This window comes from Parasteatoda tepidariorum, chromosome 2, assembly GCF_982258835.1.
Source record: "Parasteatoda tepidariorum strain Cologne lab strain chromosome 2, Ptep-v5.0, whole genome shotgun sequence".
In the NCBI taxonomy this organism is placed as follows: Eukaryota; Metazoa; Arthropoda; class Arachnida; order Araneae; family Theridiidae; genus Parasteatoda; species Parasteatoda tepidariorum.
In genome coordinates this window covers 35320893-35341919 of record NC_141756.1, presented here as the reverse complement: position 1 = coordinate 35341919, position 21027 = coordinate 35320893, and the positions used below count along the sequence as shown (strand labels likewise).

The 21027-nt window shown below is 29.8% G+C and overlaps 1 protein-coding gene across 3 annotated transcripts in view; it reads left to right on the top strand.

The window, feature by feature from the left end:
* Positions 1-21027, top strand: part of LOC107454969 (lysosomal cholesterol signaling protein) — a 107243-nt gene that overhangs the window by 74892 nt on the left and 11324 nt on the right. For all 3 annotated transcript variants that reach the window (XM_087157198.1, XM_016072342.4, XM_016072345.3), the window contains exons 2-11: positions 1053-1140; positions 3038-3147; positions 5052-5341; positions 6514-6809; positions 7819-7946; positions 9883-10042; positions 15538-15693; positions 17966-18049; positions 19323-19531; positions 20880-20985. In XM_087157198.1, coding sequence (XP_087013324.1) covers positions 1066-1140; positions 3038-3147; positions 5052-5341; positions 6514-6809; positions 7819-7946; positions 9883-10042; positions 15538-15693; positions 17966-18049; positions 19323-19531; positions 20880-20985 — 1614 coding nt within the window. In that variant the 5' untranslated portion in view covers positions 1053-1065. The remainder of the gene's footprint in view (positions 1-1052; positions 1141-3037; positions 3148-5051; positions 5342-6513; positions 6810-7818; positions 7947-9882; positions 10043-15537; positions 15694-17965; positions 18050-19322; positions 19532-20879; positions 20986-21027) is intronic.

The window sequence follows — 21027 nt, the reverse complement described above, 5'->3', positions numbered from 1 at the left end:
TTTTATTGAATTCTCAAATGTATGATCAATAAACTAAATTTAAGTGCTCACATGTTATATTGCTATATTTGAATTATAATATGTATAAAAGAAGTCAGTAAAGGTCAACTTTGAATCAAAGCTAGTCTTTTTAATAAAAAATGGACGTCCTGCCCTCTTTTTCAGAAAAGGCCGTTTTTTTAAACCCTTATTTTCACTGATTTCATCTTCACACTAATTCTTTTCATCTTTTTACAGTTTTTGTCTCGAATAATTAAAACTTTCAAAGCATGGAAGGCATTATTTTTTACTCATAAATCATGAATTTATAAAAAAGAAAGAAAAAGAAAATAAATACGCAAAATCTAGAGTATAGGCAAATATAAATTTCTCAAACCTTAAATTAAACTGTAAAATATTTTTAAAAATGCCACAACCTCATAATATAAAACTACAAGTTGTAGTTATTAATTTCCAACAGTGATCTGAAAACTCTTGAAAATATTTTTGTGCTAAAATTTACTTCTATACTGAACCATAAAAATTTCAGAAATTTTTTTAAAAGACCCTTTCTCAAAATGCTTTACAGTTCTAAAGTTCTTAATTTCTTCAACATCTTTAAACCTTGGTCCTTTCTCAAATTTTTCAGTTTCATAAGCAAAAATTCTGCAAGAGATTTGTTCGAAAATTATGGCGAATAATCCATCATCACTACCCCGAAACCAATCGATTTGACGAATTAACACAGCTTAAGGTTATCGAAATCATTTAGAGAGCCAGAATGAAAAAGCATCTCTAAGGAGGACTTATTTTTCTAAATAGGTGTGTGATTCACATAAGATATTCATGAATTATGATATCACCCTGGATAAATACTAGTCACACCTTGTAGCATGCACAAAAATAAGTTAACGCGTTTAGATTTAAACTACTTCAGGAATAAGATATTTTGTTAAGGGTTCATATAATGAATTTTAAAATAAATTTTTCTTCTCATCTGACTTTGGTTAAAAATTTCTTCCTATCGAATATGGTTTTATCTGATGAATTTAATGAGTATATTTTTTTTTCAGCTTCACATAATTCATGTTTTCTCAAGTGACCCAGATTGGGTCAATATACCAAATACCGCCTGCTATAGATTCACTACAATGGTGCAAGGTGAGTAAAATTATTACATAATTTACACGGATATGTAATAACTACACTGTAAGAAATTCCGGATCAAATTACGGTTATCGGAACTCGGGGTGCCGATACTTTTTACCATAAAATCCATTTTTATCGGAACTTGCTACGGAGCAAAAAATCAGACATACCGTAATACTTACAGGAATAATTATCATAAAATCACTGAATCACTCTAATTAAATAAATATTACTATAAAATTTACGGTATAATATTTACCATAAAAATGTATTCTACAGCGAATTTTATTTTATCTATGATTCACCCAAAGTGCTGGTACTTTTAACGTAATTTGATCCGAAATTTTTTATTGTATAAATCTAAACAGACATTGGAATTGTAATAATATTATTATTGCATGCATCTGTATCTATAGAAATAAAAAAGGACAATCAATGCAACAGCTTAAGTCATTTTAAAAAAATAATTTTATTAATTGACTTCATATAACAAAGTTTTTGCAGCATAATGTTTTTTCTGTGCCAAATTTTCTTTTATTATATGTATTAACTTTCATAAACATATATTTATAAAGTTTTGTTCATAAGTATATTTTAATCATGTGAATCTGTTTAATTTAAAAAGAAAACATACTTTATAAACTGTGTGATTTAAATGGCCACTTGAACTTTTTATTTTTCTAGAAGCAAATGGCTTAAAATGAAAATATATAACCACCTGATAATTGAAAAATAATTAAATACAACATGTTTTAAGCTATTCTGTAATTTTCATAATTGCCTGAATCGTCTCTTGAAATCTTATACATTTTTGGTTTCTTCGATGCATAGAAATTAACATGTTTTACGTGAAACAAAGAAGTTAGAACAGTTGACATTTCTTCCACAAAATGAATATTTTCGCCATTAAAATTTTGCAAATCTCAGTTGACAAGGTCAGGTGAATACGAATGACTCTATTACGCAATATCTGGTGGGGAAAAAATAAAAAATTAACTATTTGTTTTTCATTGATCAAATGTTGACACTTTGCTTGTATTTCAACATCAAAAATTTCTCATAGTGTTTCAGAGAATTATTTTAGAACATAATCTTCTAAAATCTCACCAACATGTGTATCACACATATTTATTTTTTTCCTTATAAAATTTAGATCGAGCAGCAACTTTTGAGATTAATTCATAAATATTTTTCGAATATAAGTATGCTTTTAAAGAAGGTAATTAATAACTAATTATTTTTGGAGTTTTACTTCATACTGTTCTTCATACTTTGTACTGTTACTTCATACTTTGGAGTTTTACTTCATACTGTTTAAACTCAACTTTTCCAAACAGTCAAAAGTATTTAAGGTTATTTTCAAGAGATGACCAAATCATTTTGCAGAAAGAAATTTAATCATTATTAACTCACAAAGCTTGTAAAATGTGAAAGAATTTTTATTTTATGTTTTCTCTTGTTTAAAGTCACATGAAATCATTAAATGACGTAAACATTATGAGTTGTATTAAGTAAATATTTTTGAATTCGAATATTTGCTAACAGTGCTAAAATTTATTCCCAAAATATTTTCTAAATTCCAGTAATCAGTTAAGACTTTTTAAAAGTACTGATTTTATTATTAGATGACGGTAATTTTTAAAGAAAGAACACATATATGTTAATTAACAGAATTTTGTAATTCCTTATTATAGGTATTAATAGAATTTTTAGAAAATTTAATAATTTTCTGATTGAATAAAAAATGCGTTAATTCAATACTATTAGTACTTTAATAGGCATGTTGTTCAGGATTTAAATCCTATAAAAGTACTGATATATTTTATATTTGGGTAACAGTACTTTTGAAAGGAAAATATGTGTATGTTGAAAAAATCTAATTTGAAAATACCTTTTATTAATGTTTCAGATTGTGCCAAAAGATGTGAATCTCACACTTAGTGTTAACTCACCAGACGATATAGATTTCGATCGTCTGTTACCAACTCTATTTGAAGTATTTGCTATCGTATTTTGTGGGTAGGTGAATAGATCCTATTGTCTGTTATTGTAAAAGAATTTTAAAAGAAAAGAAAGAAAGTTAAAAATTGTAAAAGAAACTACAATTCACATAATCATTTAAAGTAAATATGTATTCTTCTTTCGATTCTATTTTCCTAGCGAAATTGTATAGAATCTCAAAAAATGCTTTCAAGAAGCTGAAGAAAAATTAATTTGATTTAGGAAACTGACATCATTTTATATCTGTCTTACCTCATCATTCATATATGGAAGGAAAATACAGCCCATCATAAGGATTCAATTCTTGAATCCTTATGACCGTGGTCCGAGCGGTCACCGTGTGCAGCTGGAGGTGCTTCTCTATTATGAACTGGCTGTTTCGCGTGCATTTGTACCAGTGATTTTTTCTATCTAAATTAGGTTAATTTTATGTTAGTTTTATGTTTTATAATAATTAAGCCTAAAATTGCATTCAAATAGGCTGTTGTAGTGTAATACTGATTTGGCAACCCAATAGGCAAGCTTAGAGAACCGTAGGCGAGTTCAAGTTAATAAACTACGAGTAAAATAGCTATTCCAGTATCTGTTTGAATTAAATTTTTAACAGTTATCCTTATCAAATTTAAAATTAACATGAAATTTAGAAATTTATAGAAATATGGAATTACCGATTCAAATGTGCACGAGTAGCCCCTCTATAAATAGAAAAACCCTAGTGATGCACAATGACATTGCCGACCATAGTAATCGAGACACTGAACTTCACTGCATTCAAATGCCAGTCAAGTGTGCTTAAATGCTTGTCATAAGTAAAATAACGTGAATGCCCAAAATATGTTTGAAGCAAATGAGGATAAAACAAAGAGAAATATTATCAACGAATAGAATTGAAAAACGCAATAAATGAATAACAAAATAACAATAAAAAAAAAACGAAGTAGCCGAGAGGGGTGCAGTTTATGCAATCTTAAGAAGGCGCTAGGTTTTGTAACTAAACCTTGAGCATTGAGTGAATAAAACAGGCTTTAAAGGTTTATTTCTCTGTTCTAGACTCATATATATACTTTCAGCGGTGAAATTCCCGATGGGATTTATTTCACTAAGTGAAGTTAAAGTTTTCAGTTTTGGTATTAACTCCAAACAATATTATGTAAATTTATGTAAACCCATTTAATAAGTTTTGAAGCAATCTTAATGATATAATGAGTTTCTGTGCTCAGTAATAAAATTTTCGGCTACAACTTTTCCTAGACTCTTTTCTGAGTGTATTCTGAGTCAATTTCCTTGAAGTCTTCGACTCTCTCAGACTCTGTTTCCTAGAGCAAATTTTTCAGCTTTGTAAACAAAATAAATAATTGCCTGCAGATGATACTTACGACTCATGACTTATTAGAATTTAAAAAATACAGTATAGTAAAATTACGTGCACATATAAATACTTTAACATTAATAAAAGTTTCTAAAATACCAATCCTGTTCACTGAAGACATTCTAGATTTAGAGAGCTGTTATTATTTACACTCAGTTAACCTTCTGTACAGAAGTTATTTCTAGGTGTTAAAAAAATATTCTCAGTGTAAGATCAAGTTTCCCTTAGAAAATGCGTTACATTCTTTAACATGCAATGCCGGGAAGCCCGTTTTGATCCAGCACGAGGTTGGAAAAATTAAGCATTCTTTATACTCTGATTTCCTTTCGTTTTAGTTCTAAAACATAAAAATGTGCTGAAGCGAACAATATTCGAGGACATCGATGACATCTAAATATCAGTTACATCGATATTTAAGAACCTGCTTCAAAAGATTACTTAAAAATTTATTCGAAATTTTCATAGCATAGCATAAGAGTGCATTGCGGCAGGTAGAAATTGACTCAATCACTAAATCAACCGCAGAATTGAATTTAGTTCTTTTTCATTTCAGTTTTCTAGCCGGACGATGCAACCTCATTTCAGCGACAGACATCAAAGGTCTGAACGACTTCACAACTTATTTTTCATTGCCTCCTCTAATCTTCCTGAACTTAGTAACCATCAATTTCTACCATGTCAACTGGCTTTTCATTCTGGGGATCCTCCTCGGTAAAATCGTAGTTTTCTTACTAGTAGCTGTTGTTACAGCATCTGTGCAGAGACCAACTAACTTGTCCTATGCTGGTATTTATGGCATCTTCTGCACACAAGGGAACGATTTTGGTCTTGCTTATCCTATAGGTAAGGATCATATTTGCGTTACGTGTTTTTTTCTTAGCTACAAATCTACAAATGGATAGTACATGTACAAAGTTTATTGGAATTCAATATGTTCTAAAATATGTTTTACTAGCTAAAAAATTGAAATCCATTCATTATTTAAGCTGAAATTAAAAAAAACAATGAATATCTCTGTATTAAAAAATTGTAAGGGCCGCCAATGTTTTTGGTGCTCAACTTTTCGTTACAGTCTGTTTTGATGCGCAAAAGCTATAAGACTCATAAACTTAATATTACGAAGGTGTGTCGAAAATGTATAAGGAAAATGAAAAAATAAAAAAATTAACATTCGATTATTAATTCGAGAATTATTAACAGTTAGATTTGTATCGAAAAATATCATGTGGGCCACTCTGCAGGCCACATAAATACAGCTACAAAGTTGAAATTTGAAGTGATGAAAAATCCATCTTTGTTTATGAATTATCACGGGTTTTTATCGAAATTTCGATTTGTTCGATAGTTATTGCAATTTTAAGTGATTTTTCTCACAATTTGTTTTACGTTACAGTTTGTTTTGAGGATGTAGGAAAATGTACAAGTAGTAAAACAGAACAAAAAATTGAACTGAAATATCCAGAAGTACTGAAATGGAAAAGTCTTTCACAGCTGTACAAAAGTTGTTACTGCTCGCTTAGGATGTATCACATCCACTGCATTCACAATGCCTTTTTTACATAGATTTCTAACTGTTTCAATGATTACAATACAAACCTTTCTCAGTGGGAAATACTTAAACTCTTTGATGGAAATAAAAACTCACACGGAAAAGCCTGGGAGTTAAAGGAAGGAAAAATGTTTCAAGTCGCATGAAAGATATGGAAAGGTTGTGGAATAACTTTGATATAAGGAACATACATTAAAACTGAAAAGTGCGGCAATTCAGTTAATGCACCAAAGCCATTTATCGTCGAAAGTCTATCACGATGTAAAAAGGTAAAAATTGTATTTTATTTTAACTTATAATCAACTTCCAAATAACGTTCAGGTGTTATAAAAACAATTTTGAAAGAATATCCGGTTTGTTTCTTTCAGAATCGGCACTCATTTTCTGGAACTGTTCAATACTTTTCTTATACTATTGTTCTCTTTTTTTAAATATATCTAAGAAATTGTATTTTAATTTTTTTTAGTTGCATCACTATATGGTAGCAAGCGGCCACTATATCCGGGATATATGTATCTCATCGCTCCCACCTCTCTTCTTTTCTTAAATCCCATGGGATTTATTTTGATGGAAGCTCAAAAGAATAAGAACGCTGCTATTGAAGATCCTAAGGGACATATGGGTGGAACTGTTCTAAAAACAGTGAGCAATGTATCTTGGAACATTATCAAGAATCCTATAGTCTTTGTCACACTCCTTGGTGTTTTTGGCAATTTTTTATTTCATGGTGGGTTGCCAAGTGTACTTTTTGGCATACTGCAGGTAAGCAATTTTATGACTTAAATTTCTGAATTTGTGCACACTTTATCCATAATATCGTTACTTTGAACGATACTATCACTCAAATTTGCAACAACTTTACAGCATTTTCAGAAAACTGTTTGAAATTTGAATCATAATGCGGGTAACTGGAACCATGCGAATTTTCTGGAGCATCAATTATATACTAAACGGTACTATGTTTCCATTTAGATAGAATCATTGTAACTCGTAAACAAATTAAACAGCAGTTATATTGTTGAGCTTAGTATCATAATAAAGCTATAGTACATTTTAACAATATTTTGCCTCAACAAACTCTAAAATGTTTAGCCATACACTAAGAAAAAATGGTCAAAACTATCAAAAATTTGTAAAATTTGCCGTGTTTCTGGCTTTATGTTACCACCGAAAAGAAGGATAATTTTTAACGAAGCGAAGGATGATGATTTTGGAAAAATTAACAATAGAATTTGGTTTTAAAATCTGCGTTAAAATTTGGTATGTGAAGTCAAATCTGGTCATTTTATCCTACTTCAGAGCATGGAATAGAAAATCATTAAATCGGTTAAATTTACTTTCGAGTTTTTTTTTTTACTAACTGTGTAGCAATAAGAACTATGATTTTGAAGCAGAATTTCCGGTACACCGTTACCACATGAACTGAAAAATTACCAAAATAATTTAAATACCGTTGAATTTGTTGGATTTTATTACCAGAATTATGTTTTTTCTTTCTTTTTTTTTTAATGGAATTGTCAATACCAGACAGTACGGTAATTTCACCAAAATTTTTTTCTCGTGTATGCGCAATAAAAGCCAGAAAGCTTATAAAAATATTACGAAAAATTTACGAATCACTAATTTGCATAATAATGCTATACAACGTAACATCTTATTTAGTGGGTATAAGAATATGAATAATATTATGGATCAGTTTGCATCAATATTTTAATAACGTAATTTTAAAATATTCTTCAGCTATTTTTTTTTTGTATCGTTTTCCGTTTAGATATTGTCGTCAGCTTTTTCTGGAGCAGTTTTATTTCTACTAGGATTTTCTGTAGCTAGAACTGGTGAATCAAAATATTCGAAAAAAGAAGGCCTCCTAATACCATCGGTTTTATTGATTACTAAAATGTAAGTTGGAAGTTTTATTACTTATTTAGAAAAAATGTTTTCTTACCTATCTGAATTTTACGTGATAACATTGTTGACATAGCATGAAAAATTTTAATTTTGTAAATCAAAAACAACGATATTGCTTTGTTCAAGAGACTCATGATTTAAATAACGTGGCATTTTAACACTACATTTCTTTTTTGTATATTGTTTTACTATATTTATGTAATTTGTATGAAAATTTACCAGCAATAAAAATATGGCGTACATCTCATATTTTTTTCTGCTAACCACCTTAAGCGTGAGGAATTTTAAAGCGCTTAGTAATATTCAATCGACTACAATGAATAAAATGAATTGTTTACTTTTTTTACAACGTTTTACACAATACCTATATTTTTTTCTAATAGATCAATCTTTTTATTCATTCGAAAGACTCAACTAAAACTATTACGTTATCTCTCCGAATTTCAACTAAAACGACTTTAAACTAAACTAAAATAACTATTTTCGTAAAGTTCAGAAGAAAACCTAGTAAAATTTTTAACACAAGTGTACTAATAGAAATTTCTTGGAAAAAATAGTAAATGATAATTCATTTAAATGTTATTTCACCAAAGTCAATCAAAATAATCAAATAACTATAATAAGATGGCATTCAACAGTGAGAAAAATTGTTTATAAACTACTCTCTCTTAATACTGTCATCAACTAATACTATAATCAATTGGAATTTTATTGCACCATCTAGGCCCACGTATGTAAACCATTTAGTTCCTTTAAACTGGGTACATATTAGAGCAGAGAGGGCTAAACTGCAAATTTCATGAGCGACAGAACTGGGTTTCGAGTCCCATCTTTGACCCCACACTATATCTTCCGTTCCCTTTAACTCATGAAGAGTTTCCATTGTTTTGCACTCCCTAATTAGTAACCCTGGACTATTGGAATACGATACTTAACGCAAAAAGCCTAGTCTTTCCCATCTCTTACGATAGGTGTATAAACCAGATAAACTAATTAAATCACATTCTACGGTTCCTTTAATAAAACACAACTCAACCACAACTAAATTTCTTTTCATGATTTTGAAACCATGCTAGTTGTAAATGGTTTAAAAAACAGTATAGTTTCTAATTTATTGTTTTTTTTTAAATCATACCAGTTGTAAGCGGTTTCAAAACCGTAATAGTAAAAAATGCTCTTTGACGTAAACTGGATGGATGGTTAATTGGATGGACTGGAATTAGAACGAAAATTCTAAAATTTTATGGAAATTGCTGAACACTCTCATAAAAAGCTTTTCAAGGTTAGAACGATAATTTTAGTATTTTAAGCCTGAATGTATAGGAAATTTTTTTGATACATGAGTAAAGCGTTAAATTGGACCATGGTACCATTGAAGTTATCATATTACAGTGCAAAAGTACAAAAAGGTTCATAAATATAAAAAAGATTAGCTCACACTATAATATGGTTCAAAATCTTTGGCTCAACACCGTGTTAAGGTTGCACCTTATTTTTCAAGATACTGTGATTTTTATGTCTATATTTACATATACATAGATATACATCACTTAAATTATCTTACTCGCGTGAGATCTGCAAGACTAATACATACGCAGGACAATGTAAATTTATTCATTAAAAATAATTTTAATAAATAGTATCAATTCATGTTTACTACGCTATTTATATAGAACAGTGCAAAGTTGTTCATAATTTTTTTTCTCTCCATAATTTCGAAATTAATGTTCATAATTTTTTTTATACACCGATTTATACGGTAAATTAAAGTCGTAACGCTATCTATTTGCATAAGATTTAAGAAGTAGTAAGGAAGATGTATAGAAATATATCATTTTGAAGTTAACTAAGTTAACAATTAATATCATTTTGATGACAACAATTATTACTTTTTAAATTATGTGATTTCTTAATTTTATAAAAATAGGATCGTATCTCCATTAATAATCAGAAGTTGCGTTTCTATGTTATGTGCCGGAGCATCTGATGTTGAAGATTTGGCAGACTTTGGATTTTTATACGGCATGGTCCCAACAGGCCCAATTGTTATGTTATTTGCAGCAGAATACGGATTGAGAACAGAAATGGTAAGCTATCTTTCGATTTTTATCACTAACATACTTGGATAATTCAGATAGCTTGGGACATTTGACACGTATTATAAAATTATATAAATAATAATAATACATAATAATTTTTATTATTTATCTAGTGAAATAAAAATTGTTGCGAAAGTTATACTGAATTGCACAGTAAAAAGTTCCGGATGCACCAGCATTTATAATGCTGGTACTTAATATAGATATGGGATTATGAAATTTTTATACGAATTTCCTTTCAATGAATATAATATTTTGCGAACATATTTGCATGAGGCTCTTTTTTTTAAAAAAGATCTAATTTATCTTAAATACATTTTTACAGCCGGCCAGGTGGCCGAGCGGTTAGCGCGCCTGACTATTAAGTCATTGGTGGCGGGATCGAATCCCACTCTGGGCATGGATGCTTCTCTCTCTCTTTGTGCTGTTGTGTGTGTGTGATGTGTGAATGTGGCCCACCCTATAAGTGGGTTTTGTGGCAGTGTGGCGTGGGCAACGTTGCTCGCCTCCGTGACTTTGATTCACAGGTGTCCACTGGGTAACGCTAAATGAGTAACAATTCCGGCATCTTCATAGGCGAAGATTAAAATTCAGTGCCTGCCATTAGAAAAAAAACATTTTTACTGGAATATGTAACGGAACAAAAAATCTGATACAGCGTAATTTTTACTACAAAAATCCTTGTAAAATCATTGAATGACTCTAAATTAAATCAACATTACTGCAAAAATTACGGCATAATATTTTATGGTAAAAATGGATTTTACGATAAAATGGATTTTATAGATGATGCACTCAAAGGAGGGGGGGGGGGGTACTTCGTAATTTGCTCCGGAATTTTTTACAGTGTACTCGTTTTATAAGTTCCTGTTCAACTTGTGATAATTTTATTATTACGTGTTGAACAGAACTGGCGTTGAACAGCTGCCCCGATTCTGAGTTTACGACTATCAATGTTCATCTCTGCTGTCTTTTAATTTTGGACTGAACCCAGGAGACAAAGGCACTCCTGAATCAAGCATGGGGATAAACTATCCTTCGTGGGGAACTTTTTGATGGAATTAACCAACTTTTGCCTTATTTTTATTTAAGAAATGAATGTTTATTTGTGTTTTTAAAATAAGTAAGAGAAAACATATTGCATCTGCGAAAATAATAAATGGGATAGGTTTTTAATTAAATGCTAGCAAAACGTGATGAACTGAAGATTAATTTTATTTATGTTTTAATTATAAAAAATTGTTTATAGTTGATTAAAAAATATTTTCAAATTCAGCTTATATCACTTAATACAATTGTTCACTTATTAAACGAATGGGTGTTCCCCAAGAAAATAAAATAAAGACTATCATTTATTTCAAACTATAAACATTTATTGTATGAAGTGAGTATCCTTTATTTAATGCAATAAATATTTTTTTTCAATATCTTTTATTTCATAGAACTTATAACATTTAACTGTGAGCAATGCAATCTATATTTATGAATCAGAAATCGCTGAAAATTTATCATACAATATAAAATAAAATTTTCCTACGAAAAGTTAAATAAACTATAAATACTTTGAAAAGACAAAATTGATTAATTTTTCTATTTTACCCTATTCTGCTTTTAAAGAAATGGTTAAAAAACATAACGCTGCGAAAAAATAATGAACTTTATGTGAGTTAGACATGCTGAATAGTCGTCTAGCCGGTATAATTGAATCCTAATCATGTGAACAAAATCCACATAAAAAGTTTTATTTTCATGGGTATAGGAATAGAAAAAATTGTGAAATTTAAGAGAAAAAAAAATGAAAAGGAAAAAAAGAAAAAGAAAAGGAGCTTGAAGGCATAAAATGCGCTCCCCTTTTTCTAAAGCAAGCTTTTTTAATTAAAGGTGAAAAATTATCTTTTGTCTAAAAGAAAGCAGAACTACAGAACGCAATTTTCACTATTTTTTACTCAGTGTAGCTTCAAAGTTTCTTTCCGATTTTTAACAAATAACTTTATAAACTACTGAAAACAAAAATGTAAAGACACGTTTCATTTGTATAGTGAACAAATTCGATCAAGTTAACTATCTATAAAATTAAAAGAAAAAGTAACTGGGATCAATTTGTGTGAATTTAGAATCACACTAGAACAGTTTGTCCTAGAGTGCTGAAATTTGGGCTTCGGGGTTTAGTACACCATCCTAAAAACCATTGAGAAACGAATTTTTCTTTTATTGGTTTTGCATTACTCATTATTGCAATTTAAATTACATATGCTTTTCCAGCAATTTTTAAAGCACAACGAGATGCACACGGCGAAAACAATTATGATAAAATAACCGTACTGTATGGTAGTAAAATTTCTGATTAAAAAAAAACCATGATTCTGGTAAATAAAATCAAAATATACGATATTTAAACCATTTATTTGGTAATTTTTCCATTCATATGGTAACGGTATACCAGAAGTTCTGGTTTTCGAAACAGTTCCTATTGCCACTCATTTAGCAACAGATACAAAACTGAAAAATAAATTTAATCGAGAAAAATGGGTTTTATGCCATGCTCTAAAGTATCGTGATAAAATTTCCAAATTTTACTTCGTATATCAAATTTTATCACGTATTACAAAACCATATTTTATTGTCAATTTTACCAAAGTGCTCCGGTAAAAATTACTAAGCTTTTTGGTGTTTCCATAAGATCCAGAAATACGGTAAATTTTAAATTGTGGCTGTTTCGAAAAAAAAATTTCTCAGCTCATTAAAAAAAAATTACTAACAAAAAAGGAAGAAGGAAATTGTTTTAAAAAACTTTAGCATTAGTTTTTCCTCTTAACTAAAATATGTTGTTAACTTATTAATGCTGTAAGTTAAAATAGTTCTGAAATAAACACAACCATGTGTTATAAGTAGTGCGAAAATTGGCACTACATCTCTTATTGTAGGCATTTGAATATACGTATGTTATTTTTTTTCTTTATTTCCAATGAGCTGCACAATCGGTCTTGCCGATGAACAGACCTAGTGCGTAATCCAGAGGTGGTATCCACTCTTTCAGGACCACCACAATGGGTGAGAAACTGTTGGTCATGTTAATTTGGACGTCTAGTTTCTGCCACACTAGATGGCAGCACCGAGACTCTATTTCGATGCTAAAGTGAACTAGGAATTCAATTTTGCCGGAAATGTTAAGAGCCAATAAGGCGCTCCAGGAATCTTTTACATGCCGCATAATCATACGACATGGCCGCTGACGACTTTCTGCATCCCGAAAATCCGGTGTCTGGGCCGGGGATCGAACCCGCAGACTTGGGCTCAGAAGGCCGACGACAAACCAACTGCGCTGAATATATGAACCACTGAATATATGTTATAAATACAGCATTATTGTTCTTATCTATCGCTAACTGAATAAAATTCGCGTAATATTTGGAGTGAAAACTACAGCTTTAAGTAATTTATAACTCAAAACAGTCAAATAATTTTTTACGTATTTTTTTTCTTGAACTTAAAATGCACTTGCAAAATCTTATCCAGTTTATTTATAAACCTTGTTACATAACATAAAAATGCTTCTTATATAACATTAAAGAATACACGAAATGAAACAATGAACGAAAGCGATACTTGTTTTTAAGTTGCGTTTTAAGTAAAGCTGTGCACGAAATTATTCTCTTCATCAAAACAATGTTTGATTTAGTATAAAAATAACCTAAATATATCTCCTCAATAATGACGCACTATATAAGTTATTTTTGAAATAATTCTTGGAAAATTAAAAAGGCGTAATTGAAGATAAATATTCTATTCTCTCATGCGACAGTTCTAGGAAATTCCACGCATTAGCTATTGTTTCGACGATTTATATAACTTTTCATTTCCTGTATCTATTAAAGTAGGCGAAAGTTATGAAGATGTTCAGTAATTTATAAACGTTTCATCCCTTAATGTGCCTCATTGAAAAATATAAAGATTATCTTTTTAAATGTAAATAAAATTATAAAATGTCAAAATTAAAATCGATTTAATGAGTTTTCTGTTATGTAGCTTTAATTGATAACTACTCATAAAACATAGTTACGAACTCAAAACCTGTATGAATGAGTAATAAATAGTTGCTCTTTTATATATTTTAGTTAATGTTTACGAAATATTTGGCCTCATAACTAATGACTAAATTTTTTCAAGAGCTACTAAAAGACAATTTAGGGAAAGCCCGAAAGGAAGTTTCTGTTAGCCTTAGTGGAATTTTATACCTGTTCAATCAATAAAATTATTAAGAAATAGAAAATTAGAAAATATTACATTATTCTCCAGTTATGTATATATATTTTTTTAATTCTAAAATGGAGTCACGTAATTTGGCATATGTTCAGACAACTGCATTTGTTTATTTATGTAATATCATAGCACGTCAAGTCATTTAACAAGATAATATGTTAACAACACATTAACGAATTATTTTTTTCATTTAAGACTATTATCTTCTAATTTTATAACATAAAAAAGTAAGCATTTATATTTTCGATAAGAAATAATGTAAAATTAGCTTCGAAATATTACACAACTTATTACAATAACTTGTTGCCCAAAATAATACCTGAATGCGTCGTTTCTTATTAACATTGGAAAGACTGAAAGAAAGAAACATATTAGAGACTTCGTCATTAAAATTCCATTGTATCACATTTGATTTGATTAACGAGAATACTTGATTAAATGGAGCACTGACTTTTCAATTACATTTCTACATTAGTTTCTCAGATAACTCAGTTTATTTTTTTCTCTGAATTATAATTGAGGATGTGTTGAAATACTCTTGTGTTTTAATGAAACTGAGATACTTTATACCCTTTAAAAGGTGTTTTAACCCGAACTTAAGTGAAGTTATAGGGTACCAATCAAAATACTTTAAGGGTCACTTTAGCCCGTCCCGTCATTCTAGGTATAAGGTTCTATACATACGTTCCTATCAGGCTAACACATGAATAATTAAATCGACACTTAAAATTGCATCAACTTGATATTTAAGATCTTCTATTACAAACCAATGGGAACTAGAGTTAAAGGTAAGTCTGAGATCAGATGGCTTGACTGCGTAAAAAAGGATTTCAAAATCCTAAGAATTACTAACTGGAAGACACTCGCAAAGAAAAGAGCAGAATGGAGGAAGGTTCTTGGGAAGCCAATGACCCAGAAAGGGTTGTCATGCCAATAGAAGAAGAAGAAATTAGGAGAAGTCAGAAATACTCAATACTTCAAATAAGTAATTTTTTGAAGTACAGAGTAATAAAAGAATAAAAGTGGGTCAAAATGGTATCTTTCCAGTGTTAAAGTTTTAATAAACATTGTACAAAAAAGTAAGTAAGGGGATTGTACCTTAATGTTGGAAAAAGAACGAATCACTCTAAAATTGGTCGCTGTTTATAAATATTATATAAACTTGTTGAAGTCAGGTAATACATACATAACTGTTCTATTAACAATATTTTTGTCTTTTAAAGATGGCATCAACGATGGTGTTGTGTACTGGACTTTTTGGACCTGTCGTCTTTGTTCTAGCAAGAATGTTATCTTTAAATGTAAAAGGCATTGGAGAGTTTTCTGATGAGCTAAGAGCTACTATGCTTGTATTGAGTATCCTTAGCTTTATATCTTGCGTAAGTATAAATTACCTGTACAAAAAATCACTATAAAAATTTGAATAGCAGACTTACATCATTTCGGGACGAGATATATAAATTCGGATTGACATTACCACCTTATTTAATTTGGTAGCTATACGTGCAACTATTTTCCCGCCAAATAAATACGTTGGTAAATGCATCGAGAGATTTATCATAAAATTATATGTAGAAATAAGTACATAATAACGTAGTTTAACCTTGGATGTAGCGTTTGGAGATCATCTCCATTTTAAAAGACACTAATAGTGTAGGATTTTTTTATTTGATGTCATTAAGCAAAACATAACCTATTTACTATTTTATTATATAGTAAATATTTGTTATTTTATTTAATAGTACCGTCATTCGGGACTACTTTGTGCAGGATTTCGCAGTTTTTGAACTTTGACATGTAAAAAAACTATGTTAATTCAAACTTTAGTAAAATTTATCGATATCATATTCATAACTGGACTCAGACGAGTGAATTTGATAAATATTGGCATTATTTGTATGTAATATTTACGAATAATAAGTCAAAACATACCTTGCACAAAGTAGCCCCCAAATGGGGCTACTTTGCGCAGCGATAGGAATTCGGTTTAATAATCATGTTTTTAGTAAAATATTGATATAAAATTGTTAAAAAAGTTAATTGTTGACATTTTTAAAGACAAAAACATCAAGATATGTAAAGATATTAGTTTGAAAATAATTTTTAGCGTTAAGAAACCATTTTTTTGAAGAATTATTTTCTTAAAAAGAATGTTTATTTCAAAACATTTGAGTTTAAACAAAAGAAAACCATATACATTTTTAAACATTGAAATGGATGAAATTTTAAAAATAATAATTATCACATATTCATTAACATTTATATTATTGTTAAATTTGAACATAACATCCTTGAATGAACATGACAGAACTTGCTCTTCAGTTTCTGTCAAAATTACCCGATGTCCTATAAAATATATTTTTATGTGTTATGTCGTTTGATTAAGTCATTAGAAAAATCTTTGTAGAAGAAAAATAATAGTTTACCAGGAAGTTTCACGTGTTTCTTGTGAATTTCATTAGAGATAGTATTTCTGTGGATTTTGTACTTCCTAGAAGCTTCTGCAATCGACATACCACCAACAACTGCTTGCAAACATTGTTGCAGCTTTTCTAAAGTGTAATCACGGTAGTTTCTCGTTCCAGGTATTTTTTTATAACGTCTGACCACTTTTCTGTCGAAAAAAAAACGAATGAAACTTTGCACAAAGTAGCCCCAAAATGCATTTTTTTTCATTTTCCATTTATTTGTTATTAATTTTCAAATTTTTTTAACGCTAACATGATATAATTGTTTATTAATATATAAATAAAAAATTTTGCACTTACGACAATTTTTTTATCAACGTCTTTGTATTTCACAGTTTCCACGCACACTTTTCGACATCCGACGTCCTCGGAAAGTTGTTGGCATTGGATGAACGAAACACACTCTGAGATTGTTTTAAAATTCGAATAAATGTTTGTAGTAATAGAAGAGACTTCTATCTTCAAATTCCACACATTTTTGAAGTGAAATAAACATAATACTGAATAGCAGCACTTGAAAAATGCCAAATTCGAATTTGCACAAAGTAGCCCCCGCTGCACAAAGTAGCCCCGAATGACGGTAGCTTAAAAAATTTGAACTGTAATTTTTTGTTTTTGCTCTTTTTACATCCAAATTAGACACGGCTCCTTTCTTCATATGCTATAAATAAATATAATAATAAACTAATACACATTTTTCAAAATTTTTTCTTGACAAAACTGATATAAAACATGTAAATAAATCTATTAATAGTATGTATTATATTAATGAAATTTTTATGAAGTGAAATTTCTTATGAGTTTGGGGGGGGGGGGTAAAAATGTGCTTATAGCTTAATGTCACATCACTTGACCTGTTTTTATTATTAATAATTTTACAGACCATGTAATGTTCATGATATTATCTGTTTTTATAAGTAATAAATTATTTAAAAATTATTTCAAGAAATTAACGGCTGAAACTGAACTTCACGATAAATTTAAATCTACCATGGAAGAAATTCGATAATACATATGTATTTGTGAAATAAAATTATTCAAATAACATGCATTTTTAAAAAATTATTTAATGTCAACAAAAATGGCAAGCTTACATTGATGATTACTGGTTAAGCTTTATTTATGTATGTATTGAATAATTTGTTTTATTTATGGTAGTTTGTTTTCATTTATTCTTTTTTAGTTGTGGATTGGGCTGTCATTAATTTTTAGCAAGAAAATGAAACGACAAGTTTATAAAATTACGGGAGGATTCATCTCATCGCAGGTTAGTTTGAACTATTTTTAATAAGGAATTAAATCACAACTATTTATTGAATGAGGCCACATTATAAGCGTTAACAATGAATACTTCCTTTTTAATAATATTATGTAAGCAGGAAGGCTTTTATATTTATATATTTATCGATTCTTTCTTCCTTAGATGTATTTTATCAATTTCCTTTATCATTAATTTGTTTTATGAACTAAATATCAACGGATTGGAAATAATTCTGAGTACAAAATATATGTTATTTATTTTTTTATTAATCAAATCGCTAATAAAAAATAACTTGCATTTTACTTAAACATAACGTACCAAATTTTTTTAACAACATAGGATATAAAAAAGATATATTTTTCTTCGGAATAATAAAGCAAATTGAATAAAAAAAAGGGAAAAGAAAGTCACTAAAAGTAAAATGTAAAACAGAAAACAGTACGAAATGTGGTGTCATACCCTCATGGCAGTAACGTCACACAAGTGATAGGATCAAATTACATTGTCAACTAAAATCTCATGACAAGGTGGACATAAGCTGATCTCGCAAAATGTTCCATAAGGAAACCTTATAATTATTCATATCTAAGGTGATTTTCATCTTAAGACAAGTTTTATACAAGTATTTCTCTCGTATTTTTCTACAAGTAAGCGCACAGAATAGAGCAAATTGCTCCAGACCTCGTTTTAACTTTAAGGTCAGAAGGTTTACAACGAAAAACGTGGAAAAAAACCTTTTTCGGCGGTTTACACGAAAATGTTTTTAACAAATGAAAATAAACTTTACTTTGCTATCTCGGATTGTTCTAATTGTACAGGAAACCATTGAGTTGAGACTTTGACGTGCCTATCTCGGGATAAAAAGCAAGATTACTTGAAATGAAAAGCAAGATATATCTATCCTTCTCAGAAGCTAGATGACAGTTAAGTCCACAAATTCCTGACCATATCTAAATTTGATCACATCACTAAGACATGAATATTGTAAAGTACTTTTCATCGGAAGTAATCACGTCCTTTGATGATGGATTGCAAGTACTTGCTTATCTCCAAGTGAAATTAACTTACAGTACTTATTTAAAAAAAATAAGTAAATGTTATTTTCCGGCATGATATTTATTTTGAAAGAAGTAAAAAAAATTTATATGTATCACCTAAATATAAAAGTAAGGTGAAAAAATGAATATTAAATCAAATATTTGTAACCATTAAGGACAAATATTTTTTAATCATCTGAGTTATATGCATGTAATAAATTGCTCTCCTATTGTCATTCTAGATTATACTGGCTTTAGGAATTTTGATATGGTCTATCTGCCAGAGTAATGAGGAATGGACGAAATATCTCGAAATTGCTCTCATATCTGCTGGACAGTTAATGACCAGAGTTTGGGTGACGATACTGGCTGTAACTATGGTTCTTCTGAGAAGAAATCCATGTTCATCATTCGTGCAAAAAATGTTCTGGCCTTATTGCATTGGAATCGGGTAAGACAAATTCAAACACGCGCATGATTAAGAAATTAAAAGTTGGAGCCCTGAGAAACGGGGTGTGTGATCATCGTTGGGTGATGAACTGTAAAGGTTTCTATTTCTCAATCCATTACTTATTTGAGCTAAATGTTTTATTTTTTTCGCAACGAACAACATATATGGGTCGTTTTTTCTTCGTTGGAAGATAGAAAAAAGACAAGCATGTAGAATGTAATGTGTCGATAACTTAAACGATATACACATAGTTATATTCAACATAATTGACATAAAGTACGAAGTAATGTATAGTGCGCAAAAGAAAGTGAACGCTCTGAATAACTTTTGATCTGATAATCAGATTTTCAATAAATTAGAGATGGTTTGATATTTTAAACGGTATTAAAGACATATAACGATGTATATTATTACTGTATTTTAAGTTGAGAAATGAGACGCAAAACTTACTTTTTCTGAATAAACATACCTTTTATTCGAAGAATTCCGGTTTTTGAATCTAAAAATAGCTGGGGGGGGGGGGAAACAGCAATCTGGAAAATACCAATGAGGAGCAATAGTTGAGACAAGAGAGCAGACGAAAATGGTCCCTTAATATTCATTTTCCTCTTTATGTATTTTGTCATATCTCGAGAACTTTTTTAAGCTCTCCTGTCCAAATTCCTCCATATTTGAAGGATCAAGAAAAAAGGCATACTTATTCAGGAAAATATGTCTTTATGCATGATTTCGTAACTTAAAATATATTGTCTCCACTAATTGACATTTTTATGTTTGAGTTCGATCTCTCGAACCATTAAGACTGAGTCTTAGTTTTTAAAATTTCGATCATTAGATCAAAAGCTACTCACTGTATTCCGGTTTTTATTTTGCACACTTAACATTAGATTCATCACATCTCGTGATGAATCTGAACATTATTTTCAACGCCGGTGTAAGTTGATTCTAAACGTTGCTGTAAACGATGATGCAAGTTGCGCATAAACGTTTTTTGCGTTTTTATTAGCTTGAAAGTTATGGCCTGAAAAAACATGAAAATAACATTAAGGCTCATCTCACATCTCAGGTAGATCAGACGAATTAATTTCTTATGAAGAAAGATGGCTTCTCATTAGTGTAGAGTAGCAGCCAAAGTTTTTTTCTTTTAAAGTTCTTTATGTTAAGTTTCGTTTATAGTTTTTCTCTTTAAAATTTGATATGTTTTGAAGATTTCTTGGCGTTTTCGCTCGTTCACACTCGAATTCAGCATTGCCCAAAATAAGTTTTTAAGTATATTGCCAGATTTAGATTTGAAGGTTGAATTTTTTATTTTAAATCAAATTAAATGTCATATATGTGTATTTTATAGATTTCCAGGCCTCATCGTTGTGATGATTTTAATTATCACGGGAATCGGACAGTGTGAACCTGATCTAGATAAAGAACTGCCTCTTTTCATTTATGGATCTACCGAGGTAATGAGGATTTTATTTATTATTTCTCTTAAAAATTATGGC